This window comes from Typopeltis vanoorti, chromosome 13, assembly GCF_054136105.1.
Source record: "Typopeltis vanoorti isolate ZY-2024b chromosome 13, IOZ_Tvanoo_1.0, whole genome shotgun sequence".
In the NCBI taxonomy this organism is placed as follows: domain Eukaryota; kingdom Metazoa; phylum Arthropoda; class Arachnida; order Uropygi; family Thelyphonidae; genus Typopeltis; species Typopeltis vanoorti.
Window position 1 is genome coordinate 107,730,598 of NC_143561.1, and position 21,829 is coordinate 107,752,426.

The following is a 21,829-nucleotide window of genomic DNA, read 5'->3' on the forward strand; positions in this document are numbered from 1 at the left end:
GTGTGATTATTCCACAACTTTTGTCTGCCTGACTCAGACAGCAAACCGTGGGGTTGATTCTGTAACATTTTAGATTAAAGTTAAAATTTTACTGCACCAATAAGAAAAATCATTACTCATACAATCCTATTTAATAACTGTATCTTATCGGTCAGTTAATTTTTAACTTTAACCAAAAAACGTTACGAAATCGGTCCCCACAGCAGCAAAATTTAAAATTTGAAAATGAAAATATAATACTGATTATTTTTTTTTTGATACCCTATTTCAGGGCCCATTTGTCCTGAGCCTGTGTACCCATTGCAACTGCCTAGTTACAGCACTGGGGACAAAAACAACCTAGTCAACTTCAATGTTTCAAAAAAGGACGCATTTGAAAATGGATAAGAATTAAAAAAAAAAAAATGGAATTGGGACAAAACTCATTTCCTATAGGTTTTTAATGCTGATAAGAATGGTTTCAATAATTCAAATATTTGTACTGACTGTACAATTATTTGGTTCACAAATTTATAACTAATATTACCAAATTCTTTCTTTTAAGGTTACACGGTGATCAGCATTCATATTTATAAATTTAGGGACACAAAAACACACGTGTTGAATAAATTATTTTATTAATTACTAATAAAATAAAACTTGACGTTTCGATCCCTGTATCGAGATCATCATCAGAAGGATACAAGTGTATAAGGAACCAAGCTACATGCTCCAGCCCTGTATACCGGTAAACTAAATCTACGTAGTTAATTAATCATTTTCCCTAGCCTGACCTCTAGTGATAAAAAAATAATAATAAAATTAAATGAAGTTTTAAAAAAATATAAAAAATAAAATAAATAAATTAAAAAAAACAACAACTACAATAACTGCTAAAGTCCTCATGTATTAATATTCTTCTGGATTTGCACAGTTCTGTTGTTATAATATGATTTCCTTCAGTTGCTGTTGAATGCTACAAACACTTCACCAGATTGTCTTCTTGTAGTGGGTTTTTTCTATGGCTAGTTTCGGTTGTTATACAGGTTGTAGATGGGTCCTCCACATTCTTGGAATGGTTAGGCCATCATTTTTGTTGAGATTTGGGTAATGTTTGAGCATTTCACATAACTCTTTAAATTTTCTCTCAAACCAAGTTTTGGTGCTTGGTATTTTTCCAATCAATTCTGTGATATGTTTGAAATGCGTGGTCAGAAAAGGCTGGTTTTTCCAAAATAGAGGTATTTAATGTGTCGTTTGTGTTCGTCTTGTCTGATTGGGATAGTTCGCCCTGTTTCCCCTATGTTAGCAAATAAGTGTAAATATTACCAAAGAAATAAATAACAATAGTTATAAAAATTTTCCATCTGACATTCTCATAATACAAAGCTTGCACAGTTATAAAAGATGCTTATACAGTGATTATCTGGATTTTGCCAAAGCATCTGACAGAGCACCACATGATAAATGACTCTTGAAACTAAACAGGATGAGGATGGTTACAGGGCTGGTTGACTGATTGGAACCAGTAAGTTAGTGTGGGGTGCAGAGTCTCAAAAAAAAGGAAAGTTTCTGTTTTGGAACCACTGTTTAATTTATACATCAATGATATAGTTCAGGGTGTGAGAGAAGGTATTCAGTTGTTTGCTGATGATGCTAAATTAAAAGGAGAGCAAGGTCAGGAAGTTCTGATGTGCTGTTTTTATAAGAAGATTTCAATAGGTTGGACTATTGAAATCTTCATTGTAGAATGGAGATGTCATTGCATGTTGCTAAGTGTAAAATTATGCATTTTGGCCAGAGAAGATGGAATGCAGTTTATCACACTGGAGGAACTTAGCTTCAGGCAGAAGGGATTTAGAGATCTTGGTGGATGGGGAACTAAAGTTCAGGGAGGGCACATTGCAAAAGTTGTACGAGTACCAGCACATTATTGCTGTGAAGAATGCTGAAACATATGACAATATGGCAATGACAGTTCCACTGTATAAGGCACTAATCAGGCCTCATTTGGATTTCTGTTCACAGATCTGGTAACCTGGCTATAGTGACAGTAAGTAAACATTTGAAAGAGACTGCAGGGATGAATGCAGAGTCCTGAAACATGTCTCAGGACTCTGGAATATTGAGCATGAGGACAAAAGAGCTTGGCAGATAAGAGGTGATATAAGTGATGTACAAATTGGTGAGAAAAGCCTATCGAATAGATACAAGGGAATTATTGCATAGGATAATGGGTGACAAGAGAACAAGACTCCATCTTTTGAAATTGTACAAACTTCACTGAATGCCTTCAAAGAAAAGTATGATACTTACTGTGGTCTGTGAGTGTTCACCCTTTCACAATTTGTCTCTTGACTCATAGAGACTTGGAAGTATACTATTACTATAAATCAATTTTCGATTGCTTTTAAACAGTTTTAATATGTTCTATGTCAGTCCTACTCTGAGAATGCAAGTTAAAATAACTAATGAAACTTAGTAATTAAACTTGTATATTCTGGTAAATTAGTGAAACAATTTTATTATTAGAAAAGTACAGACTGGAGAAAGAAAAAAATTAAGGGAAGCAAATAAAATAAAAAAGTTAGCAGAATTACGCAAGTGATGAAAAAACAAAAGGTCTCCAACTGGACATGAGCTTTCAAATCAAGAAAAATAAAAAAGTGCGATTCCAGATCAAGCACAGAAACCAAGGAAAGGTGTGTCTTTACAATTTCCATATCGGTGAAAGTAAATACAGTATTATACTTTTGTCTCGGGGTGCTTAAGGGTCAAAGCTGTATAACTGAGAGGAGATCTCCACATAGCCTTTAAAGGAATGCAAGAGAACCAACCAGGGCTTCTGACCTAATGTCCAATCCTCACCTTCTCGCGGTGCACCCTGTTGGGTATCTACCTGGATACTGAACGAACAAGGATGGGCTGGCAATTTGGGATTTAGCCGACCAAATTGTATTCTTATTGGCTTAAACCAATATACAAAATGATGGTATAACATGACAAAATTTCATGCTGGCTGGGATGTCGCCCAGTTACACAAGGCCCCCGTTGTTTTCGCCAGGGAACCAGAGCAAACAGTGAAAAGTCAGCTACTGGAACAAATCTGAAGGCACACCCCAACTCAACATCACCAGAGTTAAAGTTCAGTACTATCAACATAAGAAGCCTGAATGGCAAAGAAATGGAGCTAGCTGAGGAAATAGATAAGTACCAGATCGACATAACAGAGGTGACTGAAACAAAAAAGACAAAAACTGGCGAGATCTTTCTGAGCAATAAATACAAAATGTTATATTCAGGAAATGACAATCAAGGAAAAGAAGGTGTAGCCATAGTATTCAACACAAAATACGAGGCTAATCTTCTTGAATGGCAGACAGTCTCAAGTAGAGTGATGTGGGCAAATATCAGAATGGGGAATTGGACAATGAGACTTATTTGTGCCTATGGTCCCACAGAAGGTTCTACTAAGGTAGAAGTGGAGGAATTTTTTGATGCTTTAGAAAAAGCAACTGACCCAATAAAAAAGGAAAAGTTGGTCCTTGTTGGGGATCTAAATAGCAGAGTAGGAAATGATTGTCAGAGATACAAAACTATTTTGGAAAAATTTGGAGAAAAGAGCAAAGCTAATAATAATGGCAAATACCTGTTGGATTTCTGCTGGGACTGGTTATTACTAACACCATGTTCCAACATAAAAATGTACACAAATTCACATGAAGAGAAGAGGCAAGGAATAAAAAAAGTCTCATTGACTATGTCATTGTTGATAGTGATGTTTTCTCCCTGCTGCAGGACACCAGAGTGTACAGAGGATTTGAAATTGGAAGCAATCACTATTTAGTCTTGAGCAGGATAAAATTGAATTTCGTACTGAAAAAAATAAAATATAAGAAAGTTTTAAAGCGAATAAAAGTTGAGCAGCTCGCAGATGTGAACTGTAGACTAAAATACACAAACATGACTGAAGAAAAAATGAAAGAGTTTGAGAACAGGAACCAAACCTTGGAGATTCAGTGCCAAGCCATGAAGAAAACCCTGACTGATTCAGCCAGAGAGGCATGTGATGAGGTTGTTTGCAAGGATAGAAAAATTAAAACTCCATGGTGGACACAAGAAGTAAAAGAGGCAGTGAAGGAAAAGAAGAAAGCATATCAAAAGTTCCTGGCAAATAAGTCAGCTTGTGCTCTTAGAGAATACAGAGACAAATGTAAGAAAACTAAACACTGTGTAAAACTAGCTAAACAAGTCATGGGAGGACTTGGGTAAGAACACAGAAAATAAATATCAAGAAGGTGGTAAGATATTCTGGAGGTTGTTGAAGAAGCTTAGAAATGGAGGAAAGAGTGCTGTAAAAGGAGTTAGAAATGACAAAGGTTACATGAAAACAGAAGAAAAAGATATCCTTGAAGTATGGAGTAATTACTTCGAAAAATTGCTAAATGAAACAAGCAGTGATAGCACAGAGGTAAAAAAATACTCAACAGGCATACAGTCAGGAATACATATCCATACTTGAAGTAGAAAAAGCCATCAAAGGCTTGAAATGTGGAAAGGCAGCATGAATAGATGATATTCGACCAGAAATGCTGAAATGTGGTGGTATAGGAGTCTTACAGTGGCTGTGCTGCACAGTTCAGAAAGCGTGGACAGAGGGACGAATTCCCGATGATAGGAATTCGTCCCTCTGTCCAGAAAATTCTCACATCCAGAGGTATTTCCCTACTGAGTGTTCCTGGCAAGATCTATGCAAGTATACCGGAGAAATGGTTGAGAAGAAAAAGGATGGGAATATAACAAAGATTTGTATTTAAGTTATGTCGATCTGGAAAAGGCATATGACAAGGTGCCAAGAGAGAATCTATTCAATACGCTACAGTTATATGGTGTCAATGGGACATTATATCAATCAATACTTAGTCTTTATTTGAGTTGTAAGTCAGCAGTTAGAATTGAAGGAAGTACAAGAAGATGGTTTAATGATAAATCTGGTATGAGACAAGGATGTACATTATCCCCTCTGTTATTCATTATATGGATCACATTATGAAGGAAAGTGGTATAAAACACGATATCAGAATTGACGATGTTAATATCAGCTCTTTGCTTTATGCGGACGATGTTATACTTCTAAATAAATCCGCAACAAGTTTGCAAGATTCCCTGACTAAATTGAATAACTGTTGTAATAGATTTGGTATGAAGGTCAGCATTAAAAAGACAAAGACAATGAAAATAGGTAGAATTGTTGAAAATGTCAACTGTGTTGTGAACTGGGAACCTATGGAACAAGTAAAACATTTCAGATACTTAGGCACAATTTTTACTGAAGATGGTAAATTAAATATGGAAATAGACAACAGAATCAACAAAGCTGGTATGATAGGCAGTCAATTGAATAAATTCATATGGAGTAAGAGAGAAATTAGTCAGAACACTAAATTAGCTGTATACAAGACAGTGTTCAAACCAGTTTTAACTTATGGATCTGAGAGCTGAGTCAGATGTGAAATACTTGACCAAAGACTAGAGACCGCAAATATGAGAGTCCTGAGAAAGATTAGAGGCGTGAACAGATGACATCAATGGCAATATCATATTAAAAATGAGGATATTAGGAAAGAACTCGACATTGTCGGCATCCAGGAATGCATTAGCAGAGCTAATCTCAGGTGGTATGGTCACTTAAATAGAATGGGTGAAGAAAGATTAGCAAAACAAGTGTTCTCTGCCAGGTTGTCAGGAAAACGACCAAGATATAGGTGGATTGTTATGGTACAATGTGCCTTAGATGATAGAAATATAAGCTCTGATGATGATAATATTGGCGTCTTGACAAGTAACAGACTGATTTAGAAGAAAATTGTAGATAGGAAGTTAGTAATGATGTAAATTTTTCATGTAGTACTATCATATCTTGTACACCCCTTGAGGGTACATGTCAGGAATTTGATGATGATGATGATACTTTTGTCTCTTCTGATTTCTGTAGTACAGATGTCATGGGATGTAAAAGCAAATGTCAGTGTAAATGAAAAACACAGGTAACGGGGGGGGGGGGGAATCAGAAGCACTGTTGGTGTGAGAAGTAAACTGGTAGATGAATTTCTGTTAGGAGTAAGTGTGGAATTGCAAATTTTTGGAAGATTAAGAGGATTAGCATTTTAAATCGTAAATTTCTCTTTATCTTTTCAAAACTGTTTCATGTAAAATGGAAGACAGGAAGATACAGAAGATGCCATTAAAAATTTTTCAATAAGCTACATGTAAGAGGAAGATCAACTAACTGATCTACACAGTTATGTTCTATATGTAGTTTTCAATATTCATCTCTAACTAAATAATCCAAATTTGAATAAGCATTATTATAGTTAACATTTTTTGTGAAACAAATTTCTATTTATTTTCATGGTTGCATACATAATAAAAAGTGTGAGAACTGAATAACAGCAAAGAAAAATGCTGAAAAAAAAAAAAGGGGAGTGGGGAATAAAGGAATAGTTGTTGAAATGAACTCATATACAGTTCAGTTTAACAACCATCAAGTACCACACTGCTACCTACATTTAGTTATTATTACTCTGTCATTAAAATATAATCAGTGATTAGTTTAGTTTTCTTTTTAACTTCTAAAAATATAATCATTGATGGTGGAAAACGATGTAAAGTAAACAAAATACAAAACGTCAATTAAAGAACAATAAATGTTCAGTTTGAATCACTGCTATTTTAAAAACAAGAGGTACAATTTATAGAAATTGGTTTAGAAGGAGTACACAAATGGAAAAAGGTTGGGAACCACTGATATTGATGATGGGTAAGTAATCTATAGATTCTGTCTAGGGTTACCAGACATCTGGGATTGGCTCGGACAGTCTTGGATTTGTAATTGCATCCAAGGCTGTGTCTGGGATTTTTAAATAACTAGTGCTTACGTGTTTAGTGATTAGTAATTCTTCTTGTGTGTTTGATGTTTGTGTCTGAAAAATCTACTTTTTATTTTATTTTATTTTTTTTAAGTTTTTGAATTCCTTACTTTACTTACTATAGGAAAGAGAAAATGAAGTTTCAAGGAGTTAGAGCCTCTGTAGCTCAGTCAGTATAGACTAAGCCTTTTGGTCAGAAAGACCTGGTTCGATTCTTGTCCAGGAGGTGAGGAACCTTTATCTGGTCTCTTTCGACTAAAGGTGAGTTAGCCAGTCTCATGTAAGAGGTAGGAGGTTTTTTCACCCACAAACTCGGGTTTTTCATTCCTCAGAACAGGCAAACCAACCAAGTGAACAAACATGGGTTACAGTCATGAATACATCCCAGCCATATGCCGGTCCTGAGCCCGAATAAAATTGGAGGTGTTGGGGAAAGCAATGGTGAACCACCCTGTAAAAATCTCAACAGGAATACTTTATGGGTAATGCCTACAAAGTCACTTAGGGTCGGAAACGACTGAAAGGGAAAATCAGATTAAGAGTTACAAGCTGAGTATAAGTTTTTAAAACCTTCTTATGACAGTGATTGTGTAAGCTGCACATTGTGTAATGGAGACTTCTCAGTCGCATATAAGGAAAAAAGGTGAAGAGGAAGAGCAGTAAATAGTGTTTCATCTTCTAATATCGCTGCTTATTTTAAATTAACAAATGCTACAGATGATGACCTTAAATATGATGCTAAAGAAGCTGTATTTGCTTATCATTCTGCAATGTATGAAATTAGTTTCGGGATATCAGACTGTAAACCTAAGTTAATTAAAAAGTCATTCGAACCAAAATTTTGTCTCACAGTAGTTCAAAATATTTGAGCTTATTGCCTGCAATACAAAGAATTTTAGATAGGTTTTAGGGTCTAAAGTCATATTTTCTTTCAAGTGAACAATGCCCAAAGATTTTACAAGATGTTTTTGAAAATCCAACAAATGAAGTATATCTTCTGTTTTGCATGGAACTTGACTATTATTTCAAACTGTAATCAAGCAAGAGTCCAATTCTATAACTGCAACAGAGGTGTTAACAAAATATTCTGAATTGGAAAATAAACTTCAGGAAAGATTTCAACATCAATTTGTGCCATTTTTGGCAAAACAACAGTTAAGTGAGCTGGCATCAAATGGCAAAATTAATCTAGAAGATCTTTATGAGAATATCAGCAAATTTTATGAAGTCAGTATAAACTATTTACAGTTAGTTCTGGAAGAAGCGTATTAAACAGGCAGAAAAATTAATTGGATATTTTTAACTTCTGATGTGAATTGAGCTGATTTAGAACAGAGTGCAAATTTTGTCAACATGATAGTACATAATTCAGTGAATTATTTGATGAAAGGTCAATGCTAAACAAAGTACTACAACAACGAAAACAAGAATGGGACTCAAAAACTTTAAGCATTCAAGATAAATGGTTGTCTTTATTTGAGATCTTCAAGAATGCTGGCATCACTTTCAAAAATATATTCATGTTAATAGAATTTGCTGTGTGTTTACCAGGTATATCAGCTCCAATAGAAAGGATTTTCTCAACTATGAGCGACATTTAGTCACCAGAAAGTGGTCGATTGCAGGTGTCAACAGTAAAGAACCTTTTAAATGTGAAAGTGAATTCCAGATAATACTTTTGTAGTGATTTTTATGACCATATAAAATCCAACAGTTGTTAAGGAAAATACTATCTAATGAAAACTATACTGGATTGGAACAGAAACAAGAAGCCAAGCATCCATATCATCTTCACAATAGACCTACTGCAGAAGGTACTTTTCAATATTTTGAGTATTTTGTTGATTGAATTCCTTGCCCTATGATTTCCTTTTATTTCTTCATACCAACTTCTGTTTGTCATGTAGGAGTGTATAATTTAATAAGTCGTCGGCTTTCTTAACATTGAAATTAATTTTTCATGATGTGTCCTGGATTATCTTTCCTAAATTATGGTAACTCTGATTCTGTCTTACATGAGAGGTGAAAAACTGGATTCGGCAAACTGGATCTGGAGATAATATGGATAACAGACGGATTCAGAAAAAAAATTAAATCAAAAATGGCGCCAAATTACTTACGTCAGGTACCGAACAGCTCTGCACACACTTAATCCCAGCGTTGAATGAGATAACACCAAATGGCTTACGAGATAATATATTTAGAGAGAAAGGGACAGCCAGTACAAATTGCATAGACTGCTGCACTTCCGTTCCCCTCCCCGCTTCCGATAGAAACACTAAGCATCATTAATAAGAAGAAAAATCATATTTACCACAAGACATTCGGATTTTGACATCACAACAGTTGTTGTCACAACTATTTAACGAATGCTGATTACACTTTCCGATATTTATTGCCTCCAATTCGATCTACCAGCACTCACTCCACCTAACTATACAAAGTGGCAACTACTAGCATTTACCGATGTCAGTAAACAACAATACCGATAACAGAAACCATGCAACATTCGTCTGTTAGTTCGCTAGCAACGCCATCTCTTTCTTTCTCCCTTCTTGAAGGAATTATATGATTTATACGAGAATGTGCAACAGAATTAGCAACTCCTCTAACCACGATGTTTAATTTAAGCCTCGGAAAAGTGCCAATAGAGTGGAAAGAAGGGAAAATAGTTATAGACCAATCAATATATCTGGAATGGTGGTTAAGATTTTGAAGAAATTGGTTAAAATTAGAATTCAGGACTGGGTGGACAGCAATATGATACTTTATAAGGGGCAACATGGTTTTGTGAAGGATAGGTCTTGCCTAAGTAATATGCTTGCTTTCTATAATAAAGTAACAGTGGAGTTGGATAAAGGAAATCCTTACTCAGTGATACTGCTTGATTTTACAAAGGTGTTTGACAGGATTCCACATGGAACTCTGTTACATAAATAAGAGCAAATGGCATGGATCCGAGGATGGTGATTTGGATTAAAGGATGGCTGGTGGACAGATATCAAAGAGTGATTTACGGAGGAGCTGAGTCCAGGAAAAGGCAAGTGACTAGTGGTGTACCTCATGGCTCAGTGCTTGGTCCTCTACTGTTTAATTTGTACATCAATGATATTGGAACTACCTTGAATGGAAATATCCACTTGTTTGCTGATGATGCAAAATTGGGAAGAGCGATGATCAATTCAAATGATGTAAATATCTTACAGGATGACTTAAATAGGCTGACAGTATGGACTAAGGTAAATGGCTGTCAGTTCAACGTGGCTAAGTATAAGGTGATGCACTTCGGGAGGATGACCTCGCATGCTGTTTACTATATTAACGGAACTGAACTGCAAGAAGTTGATGAGAAAATAGACTTGGAATTTATTGTGGACAGAGAACTTAAGTTTAAAGGGCAAATGCAAAGACTGCCAAAACATCATATCAAATTACTTGGTTGTTGAGGAACACACTAACAAGCAGCGATAGGGAGGTTATTGTTCCACTCTATAAGGCATTAATAAGGCCGCATTTGGACTATTGTGCACAGATCTGGTCGCCAGGATTTCTTGGTGATGCGGAAGTAGTGGAGAGGATTCAGAGGCGGGTTACAAAGATTGTTGCAGGTCTGTGGGATGTTCCTTATCAGGATAGATTGATCATCTGTGGGCTCCAAAAACTAGTTGACAGACGTAGGAGAGGAGATATGATAGAGGTATTTAAATTGTTAAAGGGATTTTACAGGATTGATACTGATGACATTTTTAAGATCAGTGCAGGAAGTGAGAGAACCAGGGGCCATCCCTGGAGATTGTGTAAGAGTGTGTTAACAAGGGTGTTAGGACTAAATTTTTTACTTGGAGGGTTGTGAATGGGTGGAATTCTTTGCCAGAGGTGGTTGTGAATGCTTCAACTGTGAATGAATTTAAGGGGAGGTATGACATGTATTGTGTAAATAATGGTTAGGGTGTCAATGTCGGGTCTCCGACGATGAGGCTTTTGACTCCATGGAGACACCGTTAAAATAATAATAATAATATACACACAACATGTATATGGAAAGGAACAGATTAAAATTGAAACAAAATCTTAACATGCAAGTTAATAAAGTGCAGTGTTTTTACAGCATTAAGAAAATTATAAAACATTTATTTATTTTTTATTTTTTAATAGTAAATATTACATGTGAAGTTTCTCATGGTATTTAATAGAATGATCACGGGACAATGCAATAAAATGAAATGATAATTCACAGATTCAAACTTTGATTACACTCACAAAACACCAATCGCCCACAATATTGAACTACAGTTAAGCTGACCATATGAACCGTATTGAACAGGACAGTACGGTTTGTTTTGTTTTTCATATTTCCTGGACGTCCGTCGTTTTAATAAAATGTCAATTTTATCCCGTTTTTAATAAAAACTATAAATATACTTTAATATTGCTCAATCATAACCTATAACCATTGTTCGATTCTAAATATCAATAATTGCAGTGATTTATTCAGAGAAAATAAAATAACATAAAATAAAAAGACACACAACACTTGCGCGTCTCAGACGTCTGTTCTGCTGTAGCGTTAATTTTTGTTTTGCCTTTATTATTATTATTATTTCTGACACCTCCAAGGAGTCCGAAGACTCATCGCGGGAGGACACCTACAGCTGTCTCAACCACTACACCGAACCTCTACTACGAATCATCTCCATCAACGCCATCTACCGGCCACCACAACTTTATGCTAACCGGGAGCTTTGTTATTCAATGCTGGTAGTTTAAATTTCATATTTTTTTTATTAAAGTTTTAAGTATTAATTTGTAAAGCTTTAAGTCTATCCTTGCAATGTCAAAGAGGTGAAACTGCCGTTTTAACCCCTTAACGTACCAATTAAAAATCAGAAAGCGGTCGTTTTTCTGCCAATTTTTTTGGGCGAGGGTGATTTGCTGGATCAAATTCATCATTATTTTTCAAATAATGATGAATTTGTGCAAACGCAAATGAAATAGCCGATATACGCCGTTGGCAACTTTTCTCGACTGAAAGGAAATGGGCACGAGATTGTCTAGCGTCTATATTCGGTTGTATTTATATGTGAAACCAAAATTCAAAATCAATTTTGGTGCAATAAACAAAAGACTCAGCGGATGTGGCGTTTGCACACGGCCGCGCTTGGCCGCACGAAGGAAGACTTGGTTTCGAGTCTAGTCGGCGACTAGAGGAAATTTTTCTAAGCCTTTTTTCGACCGGTTCCCGAGTTAGTCGATCTCTGGCACGGGCAAGCGGATTTTTCCTCCCGGAAACTCGGGTTTTTCGTCCTGTAAACTCAAGAAAATCGACCGTAGAACCCACATTATTTCAGACATTAAATATATTGTGTTAGGGTTAGGGACCATGAGATGGCGGCACATTTGAGCCGTCTCTCTTCACTGCGTACCGCTTAATTAGTGATAGCCTTGGGCCATCTGTCTCTGATTGGGTAGCAGTGGAGATTGAACTGCCCACTCAGTCTCCAAAAGTTAGATAGGGCTAAATGGCCTCGACTACTCCCGTATATGGGAATAAAAAGGCTTTAGCTGATTTTTTTTTTTTTTAAACAAAAGACGTGTCACAGACGTCTTTCTATGTTAAGGGCAGAGTCGGCGCTAGGGTATTTGAACCCCGCATGCAATTTCTATCTAAGCGCCCCTGTAACGATCCGGGAGTGTGTGGTTTTCTTTTACGATAATAAAAATTTAAATTATTTGAAATTCTTTAATAAATTTTGACACAACAGCCACACGTTGATTCGCTAAATGTAACGAACCGGGAGTGTTGACTAGGCAGGATAATCGTTAAAAACCAGAATATTCAAAAATTCTCAAAAGTTAAAGCAAATTTTGATAAAGCCACTTCACTTTAATCGTTGAATATAATAATAGAGGGATTTTAGCCTTCTCACCGAACCGAATCGCTAACAAAATTAAAATTAATTTTAATTAAAGTTAAAATTTATTTGAACTAAAGTTTAAAAAATTCTTGCGTTTTACAAGTTACTAAATTTTTAGTAACTTGTAATAATTTTTATAAGTGGAACTATCTTTTAGGAAATTAAAAGAAACTCAAGATAGATGAGAAAATAATAAAAGAATTCAGAAATAATTAGAACATTTAATATAAGTATTCAAAAAATAATATCTTTACAGAATAACAGAAAATAAATTAAATTACATAAATATACTTGGAATTTTTTAAATTACAATTTTAGGGTTTTTGATTTCATATTCACAAAATTAGAAATAATGGTCTTAACGTCTAATTCCGCACATATATCATTTTCAATAGCTATTAACGGCAAACTAGCAAGCCTTTTTTGTGACATACTTGTTCGTAAGTAGGTTTTAATCAATTTCAACTTGGAAAAGGAATGTTCACCGCTCGCTACACTAACAGTTAAGGTTAATAGTATTCTTAAAGCAATTGAAATGTTAAGGAAAGATAAATTGTTGGATACAATAAAATTCAGAATATCGAAAGGGCTTTTGAATATTTAAATTATCCATCCGTAAAATAACCTGGAAAGCACATAACTCGTCATATAGTTCTATTGCATTTATGTTTTTATTGTCGCAGTCCTTCAAGAGAGTCTCTAAATCATCACAAATTTTTCGTAAATCTTCGTTATTAATTTGTAGTAATCTATACAAGAAATTGAAATTATCATAATGTGTTTTTAGTTGTTCAAAACGTTCTCTTAACAAACACATTGCAACGTCTAGAAGTGTATAAAACACATTCACTCTAAATTTATCTTCTGGTGATTGTGACGTTTCGTCATGATGCTCGTAGTCAAATTGTCGTGTCTTCTTTCGTCGTCGAACTTCCGTACCAGTTTTAAATTCTTGTTCTCCATCCACCTCTTCACTCAGTTCTTTTGCCCTTTTTAGAACTTCTTTAAAATTTGTATCTGATCGATACTCTTGTAAGAATATTGTTAAGTTTTCGATAGATTCTAAAGCAGTGTAATGTTCATATTTTTGTCTTGAAGCATTTTACTCACAGGGTTTATTCTGTTAAGTAAATCATGCCAAGTTATAAGAAAGCAAATGAATTTGTAGTCCTTTATTTTAGCACATAATGTTTGTGCTTCATGCTGGGTTTCTTTATTAAAATTTTCATTATTTCAAATTTCAAAAAGTGCATCGTAAATTTCTCCTAACTGATATCGTAGAGAGCGGATTGCATTAATTTTACTTTCCCGTCGCGTTTCTGATGGCTGTTTCAATGTTAAATTTTTTACGAACTTTAAAAGGATTGCCCAACCTTTGTGAGAGAATGAAAAGAAATTGTATATTTCTTGAATAATTGCAAAGAAACTAATTGCATCTGCATTCACTTTGGCTGCATCGTTAATGATTAAATTTAGAGTATGGTCAGCACATGGCACGTAAAAAGCTCGAGGATTTTTGTTCAAAAGCAAATTTTGGAGCCCATATTTTTTCCCTTTCATATTTGCCCCATTGTCATACCCTTGACCTCGCATGTCTTCAATGGTAATGTTCCATTTTTCCAGTTGTTCCATTATTGTTGCACATAAACCACGTCCTGTGGAATCGGATATATCTGCAAAACCTAAAAAGTTTTCGCTGATCTTGACAATTCCATTGTCACAGGAAACAAAGCGAATAATAATGGTAATTTGTTCTGTTTTACTTGCATCAGGTGTGCAGTCTAAAATTATGGAATAATATTTAGATTTTAGAATCGATAATAAAATTGCATCCCTGATTGCGTTACTTAAAGTTTCCAATATTTCGTTTTGACTATCTTTACTCAAATAGTGTACTCTGTTGTTTCGTTGTAGGGCCCTTTCAACCTGATTTTCCATAACGGGATCAAACTTCCCAAACAGTTCGACTAATTTTAAAAAATTGCCATTATTTCTTTCATATAATTTATCAGATGATCCGCGAAAAGCTAAATTTCGGCTACCAAGGAATTTTATAATTTCAATCAAGCGTTCTAAAACACTCGTCCAATGTTTCTTTTCCATTTCATACATGCTTTGAGTCTGCCAATCAATAGTAGTTTTTTTTTTTAATTTTTATCAAGTTCCTTCCATTTTATGAAATTTTTCATATGAGTTAAACTAGTCTCATGTCTATGTAAAGTTGTACTTACATTTCTCCAATCGTTATAACCTTCTACAAGATTCAGTGGGTGATTCAGTTGATTCAGTATGTGCGACAAGTTTGCAAGAAAAGCAAAAAACAGAATTTAAAGTTTCGGAATAAATGAGCCATGTTCTTGGCACGAGCTCCCGTTTTCCATTTTTCTATTATAATACGTGTCGCCAAATTTACGACCATATGTGTCTCTGGGATATATTATATTTTTATTTTGAACAGACCCCATTTCAATTAAAACAACTCGTAATTTTTCATCAATATTTACCCGTTCACCTGGATCTTCTAAATTCACTGAGACTTACAATGTGTTAGTTTCGTGGTCAACTACAACAAGGTTTAGTTGTAGTTGACTAAATCCTAACTATTTTTCACTTAAATCATGTTCAATTATCTTGTTCATTAGTTGCAATAGTACCTTCATGCAAACTGGATGATGTGCACGGTTCTTCAACTCTGATTTCTGATGTATCGAGTTGGTTACAATCGCATCAGAATATTTTAATATTTTAACAAATTTATTAAGAGCCCCAGTTTGTTTCTTAATATCTGCTTCTTTCTCAGCGTGACGCTTATGATTTTGTGCACCGGATAACTTTTTTTTTTAATTTTTGATTCCATTTCTATTTTATACCCACAAGAAATTATTACACAACACGACACAGAGACGAAATAATAGTCCGCACTGCGCTACTGTCAGTAGCATACTGAGATGCGTACCATATGACTGGTTAACTAGCAACAAATGTTTTGTACGAAAATTCGTTTCTGCGCATAAAAACTGTTCTCCGTTTCACTTTAGATAGACTGCAGTAGACACAACATTCTGCAGGCAAGCACTTAGCATGCTCTAGCTGCAAAATTGTAAACAGCCGGCTGATCAAAGAGGCGGCAATATACTTTTTTTTTTTTAATTTTTATTCAGTGTATACGGCCTCATTTATTTTCATGTTGATCATTCTAATAATTTTTTTGTTTTTATGATAAAAATTTTGTTTCTTAAAAACTAACTTAGGAACCGTTCCCTGGCGGCGATGCCCCATTCGTTACGACGCCCGCATGCACGCCATGCCCGCTTCCGTCAGCCCTGGTTAAGGGGTTAATGACGATTTCCGGAAATAATTCAAATTTATTAAAATGGACAAGCAGTGTAGTGATGGAACAAAAGTGGTATGTATGACATTGTAATGTCCATTTTTCCGTTGCTCATGGAGGCAGAAGCGACATCAACCAACATCTACGTAGGCAAAAACATAAGGATGCTGAAAAGACTTTGGCTTCAGTTAAAAACATCAGCTTGTTTACGGTGAACGTGGCGATAGTGAAAGCGATAAAATTGCAGCAAGTGAAGCTCTTGTTGCTTATTATAACGTGCGTTATACACGCACAAAGTTTTCGAGCAAATGCCTATTTGTCGACATTGATAAATAAAATTTATGAAACCAAAAACCACGTACTAAATCAGAAGCAGGAATTACCAACTTTTTATCACCACACATATTACGCGAAGTAATAGAGGATTTGAATAAAATAAAAAACATTTCAGTCAGTTTAGATGCATGAAAAAAAAAAAAAAAAAAGGACATCAAACTTTTTGTAAAATTGTGGTGTTCAAAACAAAATTATAGACTATTTCCTCACCTGGTGAAACATCCGACATACAATGTGCTATGTTGACGGAAGTAAGTGACAAATTTGCGTTACAAAACAAAATTGTTGCTTTGTGTGTAGATAACACGAACACCAATTTTGGTGGTTGCAAAAAAAAAAAAAAAAAAAAAGACTTGGCAAAAATAAAGTGTTTTGTAATAAAAACTATTTTTATCGTCTTACTTTTTCGTGAATACAGAATAATACATAACCCCCATCCCGTTTTTGCCATCCCAATATCCTGTTTTTGTCTGATGGAAATATGGTCAGCCTAACTATAGTGCACGAAGTGGAAATGGTTTCAGCTATGAGCTCTCTGATTCACACGGCTGTAAACTTTTAGCTGCATGTGCAAAATTCATTAAGAGTCAAAAGCCATTACCACTTTATCGCTTTTTAAGCCCTCTGAAATTAAAAACTAACTCTTCATGAACTTATAATAATTTATTATTTCATACTAAATTATTATAATATTATAATTTATTATTTCATAAATACAATTTTGCAAACCCACTCAAACTTTCTGCGTTCACGCAAGCAACAAGAAAAATGCAAATTATCTATGTAGCCGTGTAATAACTCTTCTGTAACAACATGTTTATCATAATAAATCTTAAAATCCTTAACAATCTCCCTCCATTAACAGCACATTCTAGTAATGAGTTCCATTCACCTATAATCCTCTATGTAAAAAATCTAGTCATTACACTCCTCTTCACCACATTCTAACATAACTTCCAAGTGTGGCCTCAGATTCTTCCTCTCTCTCATCTTAAATTATTTTTATAATCCCTTCTGGATTAATCTGATAAAATTCCCTCTCTAACTTCACCGTCTGTATCATATCATATCATGTCACTTCTTTTCCTCCTATCCACCAAACACTGCAACCCACATTCCTTCAGCCTTTCTCTCAATAGCCAGGATCCCATGGCCCTAATATTTTCTTAATCGCTAGTCTCTGGATCCTCTCCAATGTTTCCACATCGCAATGAAAACTAGGTGACCAAGTCTGAGCATGATAGTCCAAGTCTGGTTTGACTAACGATTTATAAAGCAGCACAATCACCTCCTCATCCCTACATGTTACTGTACTTCTTATCATAGTAACAACACGATGTGCAGCCTTTGTAACACGTGCAATATGTCCTCTTAATTCAAGTCTGCTGTCAGCCATCACTTGCAGTACAGTGCCATCACTTGCAGTACAGTGCCATCAATATAGTACACAGCTTTATATTTCTGTACTCCAAAATATAACACCTTACACTTATTAATATTAAACTACAATACCACACATCTGTCCAAGGCAAAATATATTCAAATCTTCTTGAAGGAATTAACACCAGCTGCAGTATTTATAATTCTCCCCAACTTTGCATCATCAGCAAAGAAATGACGAACACCAGTCAGTTCACGTGATATAGCATTTATAAACAAGTTAAACAGCACAGAGTCCAAGAACAGAACCCTGGTATACGCCACTAGTTATCTTCCTTAATACAAGACATAATTCTAGCGATTGACTACTATAGGAAGTTTTTCTAGGCCTTTTTGTTGCAGATTCCGATATAGTAAATATCTAAAACAGAGAAATGGGATTTTAACTCCACAAATCAAACAATCAAACTTAGAACTCATTCTTCAAACATGAATACCTTACTAGAAACACGAGATGGAGGCACCTATCCGCTTTACTCCCGCATCTGTAAGTGTTAAAATCGTCAGTTATCATGAACTCAACTACAGTGACTACTAAGGGAGAAGTCACAACCTACCAACTTTCAAAAGATAGGCTTAAAATTGTTTCACTAACTCCGTTTAGAGAATAGAAGACGATAGTAGTTTGTATTTAACAAAAAATACAAAAATACTGTGGGTCTATTTTTTAATAGAAAACTTGAAATCAGTAGTTCCTGGATGCTGTGATGCTTTTTTACCAAAGTTATTCGATATGTGAGACTATAAAATGACATTAAAACACTTTTATGTTAGTGTTGTTAATCCAATTAATCAAATCAGATATGCTTCGAATAAACCAGAATGGTATTATTTCTCATTAAAAACAGCCAGACATAAGTACATCAGCATCGGTCTACTACTTTTCAGTTTTATTAATTAAGTATTATTTATTTATCTATATCCATTCCACCCATGGAAGGTTCTAAATCTATTATTACATTGGTATCGTTGGGCGGCTATAGTAGAACTGGAATTCTTATTCTACAGAGCAAATGTCGAAATCGTTCAAGCAACTTCAAGTCTTTAGTAAGCATGATGGTGACATAATACAGGTTGATGAAACTCGTCTACTGGCGAAAGACATTTACAAAACACCCTACTAATATACATTATATACATGGCTAATGAAGCAGGCTGGAAGCACAACAAAACTGGAATTGTCTTACCATAAGAAATTTACTACTAAATATAGCTATGTAACTAACTCTACGTATTGCATGCCTATATAATTTTAAAGGTCGGCAAGCGGTTTTTGTCTCCCAGAAAGTTGAATTTTTCATCTTCTAAACTCAAGAAAATCGAACTGTAGGAGTCAGAACTCCAGATTCGACTTTATGATTAGGGATCACGAGATGACAGTAGGTGTCTGCCCTACTCTCTTCACCGGATGCTGTGTAATATCAATGAACTTAATGTTTCGATACCTAGTTACCGCCAGAGGAACTTTTATTGTATTTTTTCAATCAGGTTTTCGAGTATCTACAATGGCTTCCATAAATTAATGAACAAAAGAAAAAATCACGATAACTCAAAAACTATATGATGAATTTTTATGCAATTAGGTGAAAAGTAGTATATGAGATTTGAAAGATACACCGACAAAAATTGTAAATGAATAATATAATTCAATAACAAATGGGCATATGAAGACAAAGGTGAAAAGCTGGTCAAAATGAGATTGTCAAAGTGTTTTCAATAAGAAATGTGGTCATCCTTCAGAACAATACAGCGCTCTCATCGAAGTTTCATACTGTTTATAATGGTGTCCAGGAGCTCAGTTGGTAATAACAACCGTTGCTCCTGCAAAATTCTCATAAGTCCCTCAAGGTTTGAGGGATGGTGTTGAGAGCAGCAACACATCTACCTAGAGCATCCCAGACATGCTCAATAGAATTAACGTCAGGAGAACTGGCCGGTCAGTCCATACGTACGATAGTCTTTTTTTGAAGATATTGATCCATGAGCTTCACGATAAGGACGAGCATTGTCGTCTTGTAGGATAAATGTCTTCCCTATCGCACCTGCATATTAGGACCGCGTTTCTATAAGTGGCAGCATTCACGGTTCAGCATTCACTGAACTAAGAGCCTTCTTAGTTCAGTCAGTATAGGCGAAGCCCTTTGGTCAGAAAAACCAGGTTCGATGCCCGTCCATGACGTGAAGAATTTTTATCTGGTTTAGTTCGACTAAAGGTGAGTTGGTCTCATACGGAATTCGAGGGTTTTCACCAGGAATCTCGGGTTTTTCGTCCCTCAGAATAGGCAAACCGGTCCCGTAAACATACACGGATTTATAGTCATGAATTGCCCTTAGGGATTACAGCAGAGGAGTGACGAACTGGCTGCTGCATTAAATTCGTTGTAAATCCCTCATTAGGGGACTCTATCCGTCCTAAAGGGATGGACGAAACAAATTAATCAATTCAAGATTACGCTAAAAAGCACGTGTCCGCGTGTCCATCCAATGAGATGCCTTTCCAAACCATCATACTACCTCCACCATCAGTGTCCCTTTCACGGATATTAAAGAACAATGCTCTACTCTCTTCTGTGTCCTTCGTTCTTTCCAAATCAAAGCACTCTGGTATCGCTTTGTAGAGCAAATTGGAACTAGTCTGTAAACCATTCTTACCGGCAAACGGTTAAAGAGGACCGCCAAATTCTTGAGTATAGAAAATCATGAAGGATTGATATTTTATCAGGCAAAACCTAGCGAGAGAGTTCTCTATAGCAGCACTTCCCAAACAGTGAGCCGAAGCCCCTTGGGGTCGTTAGTTTTGTTGAGGGGGGGCCGTGAAATAATGAAAACAAATTTAAAATGAATGTTGTATGACTAAGTAGATTTTTTATCTTAAAAGAAAAGTATTTAATTTTTATTATTTATTATTTCTCTTTTGTTATTTTTTATATTTTAATGGAAAAAATCACACATTGGTGTTGGCTCACAAATTGCTTCCTGCTTATTTTGGCGCTTAATGAATATTAGTAAATACAGTATATGCTTATTCGTATAAGTTTCAATTCAAAGATATTGATAAGAAATACAAAAAAGCTTACAAACTCAAAATATTGCGTTCATTTAAAAGGGCCAAGTTTTATCAATAACAATATATCTATCTATATAAAAATATGAGATGTGCCATGTCAAATGTGTATGTAAGATGTTAAAAATGTAATATTTGCATTTGATTTTTGCAATATTCGCTGTGTATGTTTTGTATTCAATATAAATACAATAAATATTATAATAATATGTCTGTATTACGATTTTTTCGATGGGGGGACCTGAAATATTTTAATTTTTCCAAAGGGAGCCTTTACATCCATAAGTGTGGGAAGCACTGCTCTATAGGCAATGATTAGCCAGTAGGCTGGATATTAGTCTCCCAAACTTTGGCAGTCACTTGCATCTATATTTATGGATGTCCTAGTGGTTTTCAGTACTAATGGAGATGACAGAAAAGTATTGTTTATTTAAATTTGTTTATTGAAACCTCCCTTGATAAGCAGGTTTAATTTTTTTTTTTTTCCGGGAACAGGTTTGCACCCCACAAAACAAGCAAGCCAGTTGAATAGTATAGACTTCTTATATACTGTTTACAGCTAATAGTAATCGTCATTTATTGTTTGACTACCAGCAGCAATTTTCTTATGAAGTTCTATTTTCTTATCATCAATTCTATCTTTCTTTGAGTTTTTCTGAAATACATAACCAGATGTTTTCAATTGTCATTGTAGAGTAATAGAAGATATTTAAAATCCAATCACATAGCTAAATAAGCGAAAAATATAACTTAAAATGTTTCAAAATTTACAAGAGGAGCATTGTCGTCTTGGTATTGTAACTTAAAAGACGCCAACTCTGATTAGGACGCCAAC

General features: G+C 35.1%; 1 protein-coding gene across 4 annotated transcripts in view; it reads right to left on the reverse strand.

The window, feature by feature from the left end:
• The window catches only part of LOC150100446 (hypoxanthine-guanine phosphoribosyltransferase-like), a 137,070-nt gene extending 127,665 nt beyond the window's left edge, over positions 1–9,405 (reverse strand). For 2 of the 4 annotated variants that reach the window (XM_090403146.1, XM_090403149.1), the window contains exon 1: positions 9,029–9,176. In XM_090403146.1, the coding sequence (XP_090259272.1) occupies positions 9,029–9,142 (114 nt within the window). In that variant the 5' untranslated portion in view covers positions 9,143–9,176. Of the gene's footprint in view, positions 1–9,028; positions 9,177–9,222 lie in introns of those variants that run through there. The other 2 variants (XM_090403148.1, XM_090403147.1) reach the window with 2 other exon arrangements.
• Between the last annotated feature and the right edge of the window lie 12,424 nt (positions 9,406–21,829).